The sequence below is a fragment of the Colias eurytheme genome, chromosome 23 (assembly GCF_061535395.1).
Source record: "Colias eurytheme isolate Ceu_HAF_F1 chromosome 23, ilColEury1 Martin Lab GWU primary, whole genome shotgun sequence".
NCBI lineage: Eukaryota > Metazoa > Arthropoda > Insecta > Lepidoptera > Pieridae > Colias > Colias eurytheme.
In genome coordinates, this window is record NC_143002.1 from 5,535,385 (window position 1) to 5,549,467 (window position 14,083).

General features: G+C 31.4%; 2 protein-coding genes across 2 annotated transcripts; both read left to right on the plus strand.

The window, feature by feature from the left end:
- Positions 1–406: 406 nt before the first annotated feature.
- Positions 407–1,838, plus strand: LOC149898313 (uncharacterized). The gene is made up of 2 exons (XM_090115300.1): positions 407–745; positions 1,621–1,838. The coding sequence occupies exons 1-2, from the start codon at positions 423–425 to the stop codon at positions 1,658–1,660; spliced, it is 363 nt and encodes a 120-aa protein (XP_089971426.1). The 5' UTR covers positions 407–422; the 3' UTR covers positions 1,661–1,838.
- Positions 1,839–2,225: 387 nt separating this feature from the next.
- LOC149898314 (facilitated trehalose transporter Tret1-like) lies at positions 2,226–11,807 on the plus strand. The gene is made up of 11 exons (XM_090115500.1): positions 2,226–2,446; positions 5,940–6,092; positions 6,284–6,486; positions 6,968–7,154; positions 7,658–7,822; positions 8,436–8,572; positions 9,541–9,633; positions 10,124–10,235; positions 10,602–10,716; positions 11,404–11,559; positions 11,755–11,807. Exons 1-11 carry the CDS (start codon positions 2,383–2,385, stop codon positions 11,783–11,785), a joined length of 1,416 nt encoding a protein of 471 aa, XP_089971626.1. The 5' UTR covers positions 2,226–2,382; the 3' UTR covers positions 11,786–11,807.
- The last annotated feature ends 2,276 nt before the right edge of the window (positions 11,808–14,083 follow it).

Consider the following 14,083-nt stretch of genomic DNA (forward strand, 5'->3'; position numbering starts at 1 on the left):
TATTAAATGTGAAGAGTAAGTTATTTTTTTCCTTTTAAACCGGATAAACATAAAATAGTTTGTTCTAATGTTGCAAATAAATAAATTAATCCAAGCAACGATCGTCACTAACAAGTTAAATTAAATTAAAATGTATTATATTCTCTTAACTATACCAACATTATAAAGCTCAGGAACTACTTATGTCTGATTTGAAAAATTCTTTCAGTGTTAGATAGTCTATTTATCTAGGAGAGCTATATATGTTTATATCATCATGCCACCACCCACTATAGTTCTGTGCTCAGACCAACAGGAGCGCAGAAATACGTGTAAAACCACAGAGCACATTATTATTTATGTATATTATGTAAATGATGATAAGAAATTCAACGATAAACTCTGAACGAAAGTTATCTCAGTCTGTCTCAAGTATTGTAATCATGAAGGGGTGTCTCGTATTAGTCGCAATTATTTTGTCTCTTAATATTTGCGTAAATTCATATTCCGTGTATCCTAAGAAATCAGAAATAGCTGACCATGAAGATGTTAGAGTAATAGATATTATGAGTGATGAAATTGAAAATGACGATTTCGCTGTAAATGATCAAAAACTAATAAGACACCGTAGAAATGATTACGACGACTATGCTGGTTTTATCACTAGAAATGGTAAAAGTAAAGACATCGCTTACATAGGATATGTAAATAACTGTGGTGTTGGTTGGACAAGAGACACTTGGGGGATCTGTATCACTTGTGTTGAGTAAGTTTTCAACTAACTTCAAAAAATGGAGGTCTCATTTCAATTGTATTTTTTTGTTTGTTAACTCAGAACTTTCCACTGGGTGAACTGATATTGATATATATCTTTTTTTATTTGAAAATTGGTTCCGGGCAAATGGTCCTATTTAAATTTCGTAAAGTTATGATCATTTGGAGGCGATTTAGTTTTTTGATAAAAAATAAATATTGTTGAGTTCAAATTAGTTATTAATCGAAGATATAAAAGATGATGCTTAAATTTGGATACAAGGAATAATAGAAATAATATAAATATGAGATGATGAAAGTTATACGAGGACAGTTTATAAAAATATATATTTTTAAATAGATTATTGATTAAAAACTGTACTCATTTTATAAAGATTAAGAGGAAAGATCCGGGCTGTTTGATCTCTCGAACTTTAACATGTACGTAGTCATTGATAAGGTCGTTCTAAAGAATCGCTATTAATTATTTTTATAATTACAATATAAATTATTATTATAAAACAAACTGCGAAAATCTTATGAACCACTCTTGTGATCTTATAAGGATTCAAAAACAAATTGTATTTTCATAACTGATTTTTTTACGTTTTGTAAACATCCAAAGAATGAAGAATTTTGTTTTAAGACCAGGAGCTCGTGCTGAAAAGTTTTATATTTTATGTTTTTATTTAAAAATCTCTACATGTACTTTGATTTAAATTTCCACATTAAGATAATTATTACATTATTGAGTTGCTACTTATTTTGTTCCATTACCGATAACACAGAATAATAACTAGTAGCTAGAGGCATTGTCACGCGAAATTGAATCTTAACATAAACGTATAGAGTCTATTTAAGCGTTTTAATCAAAGTTTTTTTTTTCAGGTACCAGAAAAAATACGGCACCATTGGCGCAGGCTGCTGAAGAATATAATAATATCAGTTAAATAATAATTAAAAGATAATATTCAGAAGCATATTCTAAATATAATAATGAGTTATCTTTTCAAATATCTGTTTTTAATAATGCAACATAAGAAAAATATTTTGTTCAGAAATGTTTAGAAAAACTTTATAGTTATATTGTTTAAAATGTTTTCAAATACATGGTTTTCATATTAAAATGTTTTTTTTTCTATTATTTTTAATTATCTTTATAATATTATGATAACCGATTATGTCACATTTTTACATCTTTGAAATGTAGAAAATAGAAATAATGTAATAAAATAAATAATATTTCATTTAACAAAAGCAATAGCATAAAAAGCGAGTACATACATACAGTCATTCAAATAATACAGTAATAACATAATATGAATGAATGTTAAAACCGTTAAAAAACAGTTAAACATTCCCCACAAATAAAGCCTTGACATTGAAACAAAGTAAGTGACAGTCTAAATCTACATCAAATAATTAATTTTTTACAAGACTCATTTGATTATCTTTTTAAATCACAATTACAATGCATAAAAAATACTGTGAAGGGTAACAGGTAGTACAAGGTAACTGGTCCAGAATTAAACGCAATGGCTAGTCGTCAACACGTCTAGACCAGGCTTTATTTTAATTCATTCATTGTTAAACACTATACTACTTTTATTGTGGTCATAGATTATAGAACGCATTAAAAAAAACATAGTGATGTTCGAAAATTTCAAATCGGATTTCAAATTAAAATGGCGGCAATATTTGGCGGCATCTCTAGGTAAGTGAAATTTTTAAAACTTTTTAAAAATTGAGTCAAGTATATCTCATTAATATTTTATGTACTTACTTACATAGTTAAAAATTATGCATGTTAAATATTATTTTATTACTTCTGTATAGTTTTCCATTCAGTTTCTATTATAAAGGATTTCTTATTCTTTCAATTACTGTGGTACGTGCTCAATATGTATATTGGTATGAATTCAAAATAAAAAATTGTTTCTTATTATCATACACGTTACATATTCGATACTGGCCGCATAAATATTAATAACAAAAGGTTTCTTTAATAATTAATTAATTTAGCAACTGAGTTTCATAATATTATGCACTACACGAAACCTTGAAAAATATTATTTAAGCTGCAGTTTAAACAATGAACATATTGTGGACGAAACTCTAATAAATTTATATACTTACTTCCTATTAAGATTCGCATACTAGATAAATATATTATAGAATAATAGTTGTAAAACTTAGGTAAGTACTAAGATACTACGTTAATCCGTTATTTTTAACAAATAACAAATTTGCCATTGTTTTGTCGGTAAAACTTTTTATTCTCATCAATCAACGATTTGTTTCGGTGTTTACACTTATTTTAATTTTTAATTAAATGAACCCAAACGCAAAAAAATTGCAGCTACGAGTTTGTTTGTGTCATCAAAGCTCCGTAACTGATAAAACGATTCGGTTGCTGATTACATTTAAAATCGTTTTTATAAATATACTGATTGTCTTAAGATTCGGTTCGGTGCAATGACCTTTGTAACGTAGACCGGAAGCAAGTAGTAGTATTGTGAGTAGCACCACAGACTAATAATAATATACTACGTATACAGTAGCACTATTTCACTAAAGCACTTAGTATACTACCTCACATGATAATGTAGTTATATAATATACTAGTAGTACTACGATAGAATGGACAATATTTTAACTATGTTTAATTTTTTCCTGTTTTAGCCTCTAGCACCTCCCGCACATACCCTACAATTACAAGGGAAATAATTTATAAACTGCATATAGTTAAATACGTTAATTTTAATCCTACCTCAAGAAGTAGAAAGATACTTGTTAGTTGCGCAATTGATTATTTTTTTGTACTTACATACATATATTAAATATTTACATACCTATATGAAAGATCAGTATGTGCTTTTATTAAGAAAAAATCGTCTGGTAGAGTTCTCTTAAGTAAGACCGTTAAATTCTATAATTATGTGTTAAAAATATAAAGTTCAGGTATAATATATACCTACACTTCAAAATTCAATGCGATAATTAGGAAGAATTATAGTCTCATGAATGAATTTACATCTTATGTTAGTATTTAGTATTTAGGAAGTTGCTTACTTCCTAAAAATATTTCCTGTACGCCATTTTAAAAGCTCCTAAAGTTAATTTCCTAATACCCAAGAGCTTACAAGGAAGTGTATGATATTAACAGGCTTGCAGTGTACCCAAGGCTAACTAGTAGAAGTACTTCGATGAAATTAACATTCCGTGATCTTAGAGCAATATTCGTTATTTTTGTTATTACCAATAAGGTCGCATTTGATTTATTGAATTTGTGTGTTTCCTCATGTGTTTCTACTATGTGTATTCTTAGGTTTTACCAATTGAAGTTAGATTTTTGTAGAGTAGGTAGTTACCTACTCTAATTTTGTGGGAAATTAATTTGAAAAATTAAGAAAGAATTGAATTCAAATTCATTCATTTTACTTTATAGTAGATATTCAAATGCTTTTTATATTTAAGTATATTTTTTTAAAGAATAGAATATAGAATGTATTGTAGAGCGCCTAGATTTTTAAAAACATCGAGGAATATGACTCATGAGATCAATAATTCACAACTGTATAATAAAATAAATAATAATATCTACTTACTTAGTGCATTTTAAGATGACGATAAATACAAGGAAATACGTTTGATGCAGTTTATTTTTGTAAATTCAAAGTTCAAGTTAAGATATTTACGAACATTAAAGCAAATGCATCACTATAATATAAAGTACTAGCTTTCCGCCTGCGGCTTCGCCCGCGTTTTCAAAAAAAAAAACCCGCATAGTTCCCGTTCCCGTGGGATTTCCGGGATAAAACCTAGCCTATGTCACTCAGAAATGATGTAGCTTTCCAACAGTGAAAGAATTTTTCAAATCTGCCAAGTAGTTTCGGAGCCTATTCAATTCATACAAACAAACAAACAAAAAATCAAACCTTTCCTCTTTATAATATTTGTATAGATTTAATGCTATAAATTTTACCCAAGGCCGTTTAATTATTTCGCTTAGCACGTGTTCGAATAGTTTTTATACAAAGAGCAATAAGCATTAATTAACATAATTGATAAATCACCGTGAATGTAATCATGGTCACAATGTGTCTGAAGATCGTGACTTATGTTTTACTTAGTCCTAGCTTGTTAAGGATAATTTGTTTTGTGAATATAAAGAAAAAAGGTACCTAATTCTATTAGCAGAGTACCTACCTAAATATTTTCTTTAGCTAAATATGCTTACCATGCAGCTTGCAGATTCGTATGGTGTTAAAAGGAATTTTATTAATTTTTGCAACATTTCTGCTTCTTACACTTCAAAAATTATATTATTTGAATGTCTTTGAATTTCTTAGCTAAATACAAGTAGATAATGTCGCTTTCTAGCAATGACCAATTGAAAATCTATTGTAAAAACTGCGTACCTAGTGATTGAATCTTTGCATAATCTATTAAGAATTTATAATCGCCATAGATACAAGAATAATTGCGTATAAATTATAATTAAATTAATTGCTTAATAATACCTTACTTGATTGACCGGACTATGATAATAAATTGTAATAAACTGTAATATCCGTTTGTAATACAATAAACGCACAATGTACAAATAAACAGGGCATTATTTAGCGACTATTTCTTTTAAGTTCTCAATCCATGGTTATTCCTTAAAAAAACAGTAACTATTACTATGACAATAATAAATAGTTTAAAATCAGGATTTCAGCGTCTTTTGCTCTACCATGGCTCTACATGGCGTCTTGACCACTTAGAAAGCTCACCAATATCTAGAATTTGTTATACTTACTTTTTCTATTTTTATATTCTGCTTTTATTACAACGAATACCACGCAATATTACTTCATAGAAACGACACTTCCTTTTACAAATTCCATTTACATAATGTCTATAAAAAAACACGAAAAAGGACGACTAAGTATTTCCATGGAAAAAGCGCCGTGGTGGGGTATTTTTTAAAATTATTGCTTGTAAATGTTATATTAAGCTATTGCATAGTTTCTATCGCGGGCCTTGAGCGCGGGGACCGAATCCAGAAATTGCGTAACGAAAAAACCTCACGCTCCCCACTCCGACGGGCTCGGAGGTGTGGCTTGAAGGCATAGCATGCAATAGCTTTACCGCGGCAGTCCCCGAGTGCCACACGTCTTTTTTCAATATGTTATATTTATAATACAAATATTTAATTTCAGCCAGCTACGGCAGTCTGTGTACAGGCATGTCTATGGGCTGGACGTCGCCAGTGTTCCCACAGCTTCGTTCAGAAAACTCCCCTCTACCACGTGAACCAACTTTACAAGAGGAAAACTGGATTGGTTCCTTGTTGGTGCTTGGTGGACTACTAGGTACTATAGTCTGTAGAGACAATTTTGAACGTTATACCTACCTACCTAAATTAGGAAAAAAAGACAAGTTGATATCTTCCATTGTACCTAAAAGAAGATTTCAAGTTTTACGGAATTAAATTTTTATTTTTACAGGAGTTAAAACACACGTTCTCCAAACTAAAACTACAAATCCAAACTTACACTTTCAGGACCTCTAATAACAGTACCCCTATCCAACCGTATTGGCCGACGTTGGATCATAATATGCTCCAACATTCCTCTCTTACTGGGCTGGCTATTGGCCGGTGTGGCCACGAGTTTGCCAACTCTATACGCGGCTAGGGTAATGTGGGGTTGTGCTACGGGAATGCAGTTTGCAACTGTGCCTTTGTATATTGGGGAAATTGCTGAGGTAAGAAAAAAACCTATAGGAGAAAGGAATAGTTTATAGATACAGATTTTATTGACTAAACTTTTACAAGCAAAACCTAGCACACCTATAAATTTCTTTATATGTAGTAGCTATTAACATTAAAGTTTCCGCGGTAAAGCTATTGCATAGCATGCCTAAAGCCACACCTCCGCGCCCGTCCCCGTGGGGAGCGTGAGGTTTTTTCGTTACGGAATTTCTCGATTCGGTCCCCGCGCTCAAGGCCCGTGATAGAAGCTATGCAATAGCTTAAAAAAAATCAAAACATATTTTATTTGTAACAATATGCAGCACAGTATTCTTACTTTACTCTATGAATATGCCAATAACACGATTTCTTCAGATTGAATTTAGCTGCTATTCGATATTTATTAAAATTTTGTAACTATTATGTTCAAAATACCTTAACTATTTCTTTTTTTAGGTTTTCATAAATACAATTAATTACAAATTTACTTTTCAGGACAAAATCCGAGGAGCCCTTAGTGCATTTTTCCTCCTTTTCATAAACATAGGGTTCCTTCTAGCATATGCTATTGGTCCCTTTACCACTTATTGGGGTCTGACAGCTGCGGGGGGCATTCTGTCGTTGTTCTATGTGCCTTTCACTTGGTTCATACCGGAGACACCATTCTTCTTGGTTTATAAAGGTAGGTTTTTAGTAAAATTCTAAATCGTGAACAAATAAAAACTGGTGTTACTTTTTTGGTGGTTGTCTTTTTTCTTTTACTCGTTGTTTCTTGTGGTATTTACTAACCTTACTAGTTACTGGTATATTTCCAATTTGTCTTAAGACTTTTAAATCAACCATTGAAATACCACCACCATTTAAACCATCATGATCATTTAAATTAAGAGGAATTGCTAAAAATTCTATATTAGGTATTCTTAGTGCTTAAATTTTTATTTGTCCTTATCATTCTTGGCTGTTTCTTCTATTTTGGACCTTACCTATCTAAGATTTTAAAGTTTCTTTTGAATCATTTATATCAACTTCTTCATTATATGAAACATCCTTTTTAAAAACTACTTGATAACTTGAATTGTCATTTTATTTCTTCGTTTTTTCGTTTATTTCTTTCTCTAACATTATTTATTTCATTAATTACATCAGAATCAACCCAAATTTTCATTTAATATTCATATATTTCAGGTAATATAGATGAAGCATCAAAAGTACTACAAAAATTACGAGGTCTACCAAAAGCTGGTATTCAAGCAGAATTGGAAGGTCTTCAAGCGATGATTGCGAGAGAATTCAGGACAGAGCCTAGTATTAAGGATTTGTGGGCTACTAAAGGAAATCTTAAGGCTTTAGGTAAGACGAAATAATTAAAGTACGTTGTATTTATTGTCCAGTTATTAAATGATAATTTTAAATATTTTTGAACCTAATTTCGATTGAAAAAAAAGGGCGTACCAAAATCGTCGCCTTGATAAATGACGTGACGGAATTGCCATGACGCAACCTTGAAATTTTACTTTTCAACGACCTTATGGAAGTCTCACTTCAAAAATTTGTTATTTTGTTATCTGTGTAAAAAAGTTCATACAATTTTTGTCCATGTGTTAATTATTTGATATTTCTTACTACTTAAAATGTCGTGTCAGTTTCTTTAGATTCCTATAACTTAACAACTTTCAATGTTTTTGGTCAATTGTTTAGTCTATTTATACCGTATTAACTTAAAAAAAATAGAAAAGCTCACGAAATCTAAGTCTACGGGCAGTTCTATTTTTTTGAAGTGAAACTTCTTTAGGTGGGTTGAGAGTAAAATTCAAGGTTGCGTCATGGCAATACCTAATTGGAGTATGGTGACGAGTTTGGTATCTTTGCCTCTTCCCAAAAAGTTCCACTTCTGACACGTGTGCTCGGCACACACGCTCTTTTTTTTAATATTTTTTTACTAATTTTTATTTCTCTCCTACAGGTATTTGTGTATTCCTAGCTATGTTACTCCAACTATCTGGTATAGATGTATTATTGTTCTATATGGAAGAGTTACTAGTAAAGATCGGCACTAGGATATCTGCTGCTGACGGTACTATTATTATGGGTGTTGTTCAGGTGAGGAAAGTTTTAATTTTAGAATAGTATCTGATACCTAAAAAATTAGATTTTTTTGGGTAGGGAAGTTTTGTATATTAATATTATTGACAAGCTATTTTAGACTTTTTGGAGGGACTGGTAAAGATGCAGTACAAGGCTCTCTGTTGAAGTTTATATTTTCTTTAGTTAGAATAAGGGTGGTGAAAACTTTTAAGAAAAAAATATTAATATAACTTTGGAAAAAATCCGAAACTTGGTAGAATTTAGATATCTTCCCACCTTTCATATATTTCTTCTGTGATATATGTATATGTATATATATGTCACGGCTAAAGGTAGGTGAGAACATAAACTTAAGATTAGCCGGCTAAACTTAGGTTTATTTTCGACGAGGTGTTAATGTTAGTTTGTTCTATCTTTAGCCGGCTAAACTTAAGTGTAACCGCAGGCCCGTGGCTAAAAATGTCGGGGTGGGTAGATTTGGTTAGCGCCGGGCCGGTGGAGGGCTTGAGGGGCCCGCACAGTGCCAGAAAACACTCGCCCTGTTCCTTACATGTATTATAGTAACCAAATCTACCCACCCCGACTCAGGGCAGAAAGCTGGTGGCTAGGTTAGGTTAGGTTAGAACTCTTAAGACCCGCACGAGCCGAGCCAGCGCAGCGAGCGTGCTGCGGCAGCAGCCGGCGAAGTGCCAGAAAACACTCGCCCTGTTCCTTACATGTATTATAGTAACCAAATCTACCCACCCCGACATTTTTAGCCACGGGCCTGCGGTTACACTTAAGTTTAGCCGGCTAAAGATAGAACAAACTAACATTAACACCTCGTCGAAAATAAACCTAAGTTTAGCCGGCTAATCTTAAGTTTATGTTCTCACCTACCTTTAGCCGTAACATATACACTAAAATATATTTATTTATTTAAAACGTAATATCAAATCATTGTGTGTATGAATAATATTTGATGTTTTTTTTTATATTTGCAGGTAGTTACAAGTTGTATCACACCGCTAGTTGTGGACAGATTGGGCAGAAAGCTACTCATGTGGACTACTTCACTTGGCCTTTCTATATTTTTGGTTAGTTTTAATTACATACATTAGAATTTATAACTATAGATAGTAATTGATATTCATTATTGTTGATTTAAATAGATCCGGCTCGAAGGACCATTATAAAGATAGAGTTAATTCATTTTATTTTAATTTATTTGTATTACTTATTATTCATCAAACACTATTAATGTTTTTTTTTTAATAGGTTATTATTATAGAGAATAATTGTCATTTATTATTGTTGAAATAAGTCCATCCGACTCGAAGGACCATTAACAAAGAAAGTGTTTCTTAAATGGTAAAAAATATATTTATTTTACTTATTGCACTTATTAGACTTATAAATGTTGTTTTTTCTGCAATACATTAATTGCCATGTAATTCAATAAGTTTTTCCGGTTCGAAGGACCATTAGTAAATAGTTTGTTAAATAGTTAAAAATAGTTTTAAATTACTTATTGGATTTAAATTTATCCTTCTTCATTAATTTATTAAATATAAAATTATATTTCAGGGTATTATTGGAGTGTACGCACTATTAGATTCTCACTACAAATACAATGTGGCGCCGTACGCGTTTCTACCTTTACTCTGCCTTATCGTATATATGATTCTTTTTACTTTGGGTAAGTTATTTTCTTTCTTACATACTTAAATAAATAAGTTATTTCTTTCTTATGTACTTAAAAACCCGCTATAGTGTATTATCAATTTTTATTTTCATTTCTTGATCTCGATCTTTTGTTGTGAATTTTCAAATTTTAATTTTGCCTGTTTCTTAGTTTTACATGGGAGTTCGAGTCTTATTCCTCGATTCACTTGGCAAAAATATCCAATATGTTGGAATAACATCGTTTTTAATAGGTATAAGTACATGATTTAATATACCTAGCTTTTCTGTCTTTTCCCTCACATTATTAAATGTTCAATTGAGATTCAATAAAAAACAATTTGAAGGAGTTTAAATAAAAAGTAAATTATTTGAATATTAGGCGTGGGTCCAGTTCCCTGGATATTGGTGGCAGAAATGTTCCCAGCGAGAAGCAAGTGCCTCGCCAGTGGTATTGCTTCCTTCTGCTGCTGGCTTGCTGGCTTCGTGTGGACCAGGTACAGTTTAAATTATAAATAATAGAATAATAATAGTTAAAAAAAAACTAAATAACACGCTTTTTATAGAAAACCGAACTAAAAAATAGAAAATTTTATCAAATTAGTGTATTGTCATCGGTCCTCATAAATCTACAAAGTTTGAACGAAATCTGACCGTTTAAAGTGGGTCAAAATCGCGCCCAAAGAAGTCGGTTACAAACAAACAAACATACAGGTGAAGCTAATATAAAGCGTGTAAAAAAAGACGTGTGTCACTCGGGGACTGCTGCGTTAAAGCTATTGCATGCTATGCCTTCAAGCCACACCTCCGCGCCCGTCCCCGTGGGGAGCGTGAGGTTTTTTCGTTACGGAATTTCTGGATTCGGTCCCCGCGCTCAAGGCTCGCGATAGAAGCTATGCAATAGCTTAAAAATCGTTTATTTGCTTCAGGGCAGTGTACAAATAAGGTTTGAATACAAAAAAGACGTGTGTGCGTTTTTTGAATTCAAACCTTATTTATACATAGACATAAAGCAAATAAACGATTTTTTTAAGTGAAACTACTTTAGGCACGTTGAGAGTAAAATTTCAAGGTCGTGCATAGTAATACCGTCACGTCATAGAGTAAGTTTCACTTCTGACACGTGTGCTCGGCACACACGCCGTTTTTTATCCTAATATGTTATTTTTCTATTACATATTTAGGTTTTTCCGTGACGTAGCAGCATCATACGGCATATACACGGCTTTCTGGATACTAGCTATATGCTGCGGATTTGGCTTCATTTTCTCTGTCAGTCCCTTATTACCGGAGACTAAAGGAAAAACCTTCGACGAGATTCAAGAAATGTTAAATAAAGGGTAATTTTACATATTATTTTTAATAAGTGGCAACACCATAACAATTTCATCAAAAACTTTAAATAATTATATGTGGCAACACTATAACAATCTCATCAGAAACTTAAAAGAATAATAAGTGGCTATAATTTCATAAAAAACTAATAAAATAGGTTTTATGAATGTACTGACTAAAATACTTTTTTCCATTTACAGGTCAAAGGAAAATAAACCAGTGGATGTCTAATGCAATTTGTTGTTACAGAAGAAAAATCGATTATCTAATAAAAATTAGATTTATAAAAGAAATAGAAATAGCAAAGGCTTCATAATTAATCCTTGTGGAACTCCTGATGAAACCAATTATTGTAAACTACAGATTATAACAAAAAAAAATATAATTAATGTGCTGAAGAACTCCCGTTTTTAGAAATTGTAATTTTGTAAGAACATTATTTTAAAACTTTAATTAATGATTTTGTCGACACTGTAAGTCCTTTAAGGCAGACCGCAGAGCTACATATAACACTTAAAAATAAAATAAACGTAGGAAGAAATGTATTGTTATAGTATTATGTTATACATATATATGTATACTAGCGGTCCGCCCCGGCTTCGCCCGTGGTACATATGAAAAATAGATGTTGGCCGATTCTCAGACTTACCCGATATGCACAGAAAATTTCATGAGAATCGGTCCACCCGTTTCGGAGGAGTATGCAGACTAACATTGTGTCACGAGAATTTTATATATAAGATAGTTATGTAAGCATCATAATTATTTATATAATAAAATCATAAAATGTCATCAATATAAGTAAAACTTGATTTAATTTCTGTGATTGCATTTTTACATTGTATTCAGTACGCACTAGTTAATATTTCACAACCGAAAAAAATGTAATTGAAACTAATTTCAAGTATTTGAAGAAAATTGTATAACTATTTTGTAATTTTTTAAATGAGTTTTTGGTAATTATTGTATGTTTAAATTTTTAATTTGTATTCTGAATATAAGTATTGTGTAGAGACCATTCCAAGTGACAAAATATAAAAAACTTTACAGTATTTTGTAAATTTAGAATGTAACTAGTTAGTTGTTATATTAAAAATAAAATCTATTTTACTGAATATCTATGTTTTTTATTGTAATCCATCCTATTTCTATATTGTATTTAACACATACTTAATCATGACCTAATGGCGTCATCAATAATTAAGACTTAATTTAATTTCCTAATCCCGGATTCACAATTTTGTATCAAGACTTGATAATAACCTATAAATCTAATTCATAAAGTATGCACTTGACTATTAATTTCATAATAAACTAAAATACACCAAGTGAATATAGTCCCACTGCTACACCAAGTGATTATAATCCACCTGATGTATGCTCGATACTGCAGGAGTCTTTTTTGTTTCATGAAATTACTTTTGATTTAAAATCTGTACCTATTTAATCTTTGTATAATAAATTTTCTAGCATGAGTTAGCTACGTATGTAGATACTAGATACGTGCACGTTAACAGAAATAGCGCCATCTATAGGTATGTATAAAATTGCGGGTGCTTCAAATTCGGTGTCCATAAGTAATGTGTGACATTACCATTCCAATTGCAAATATTGTTTTTTTTTTATTGGGAATAGGGAAGCGCTTGACCACAATCTCGCCTTATGTTAAGCTGAGATGTGGTCAATGTTTAACAGTGCATTTACATCAAACGAACATATAGCTAGATCTAGATACAGCAAGAGCATTCTTTCGTGATATTTTAGTGTAAACGAAAACTCGTATTCAGTATTGTTCAGTATTAGAATATTGCATAAAATATTTTCCAACGCACTAAGAACAATGAAATAATGCTCTACTTTTTACACTAAAAGAATTTGACATACTGGGGTTAGAATGAGCAATCGCTAGTTTGATGGTAGTTCGATGTAATTAATGCACTGTAAAACGATGATGATCGATCATGAATTATTATCATCATAGAATTCGAGTTCAGTTTCAAACGTTTGAATTTGTGAGAGTTGCAATTTTTACAGTTAGCCCATGTGATTATTTGAAATGAAATTAACCGACCCAAATGCATAGATTTTAGTATCTGAGCACAGTTTTTTTACAACGGGACTTATTTAAAACTATCCTCGATCGTGTAATGATAAATGCGTGTCATTTTCATTCGCATCTTTTGTTTCTCGATATTATGTTTGTGGCTATCGTGACATGATACTTTTTACCAAGGTGCCACATCTTTTTCCCTTGGGAAGTAAATTTTTTGATGTAAATTTGAGTCTTTCCAAATTTTATAAATTCCAATAGATGGCGCTATTACTTTTCTTTGCATATTGGGTTTCTATAATCGGTGGGAAGTGCTAAAAAATGTTATGACGATTCAAAAGTTCTTTTATACGAAGTCTAATTGAATAAAGAAATGTTTGAGCTTGACTTATTAGTGACATATCACACTAGCGGATTGCGAGCGGTTTCAAAGCGGAGCGGGTGCGCAACGAATACGTTGCGGTTGCGCAGCGAATTCG

Coding starts and splice junctions, on each gene's coding strand:
- LOC149898313 (XM_090115300.1), top strand. CDS start 423: ATGAAGGGGTGTCTCGTATTAGTCGCAATTATTTTGTCTCTTAATATT. Junction 746..1,620: donor ATCTGTATCACTTGTGTTGA/GTAAGTTTTCAA, acceptor TTTTTTTTTCAG/GTACCAGAAAAAATACGGCA.
- LOC149898314 (XM_090115500.1), top strand. CDS start 2,383: ATGTTCGAAAATTTCAAATCGGATTTCAAATTAAAATGGCGGCAATAT. Junction 10,717..11,403: donor GCTGGCTTCGTGTGGACCAG/GTACAGTTTAAA, acceptor TTACATATTTAG/GTTTTTCCGTGACGTAGCAG. Junction 11,560..11,754: donor CAAGAAATGTTAAATAAAGG/GTAATTTTACAT, acceptor TTCCATTTACAG/GTCAAAGGAAAATAAACCAG.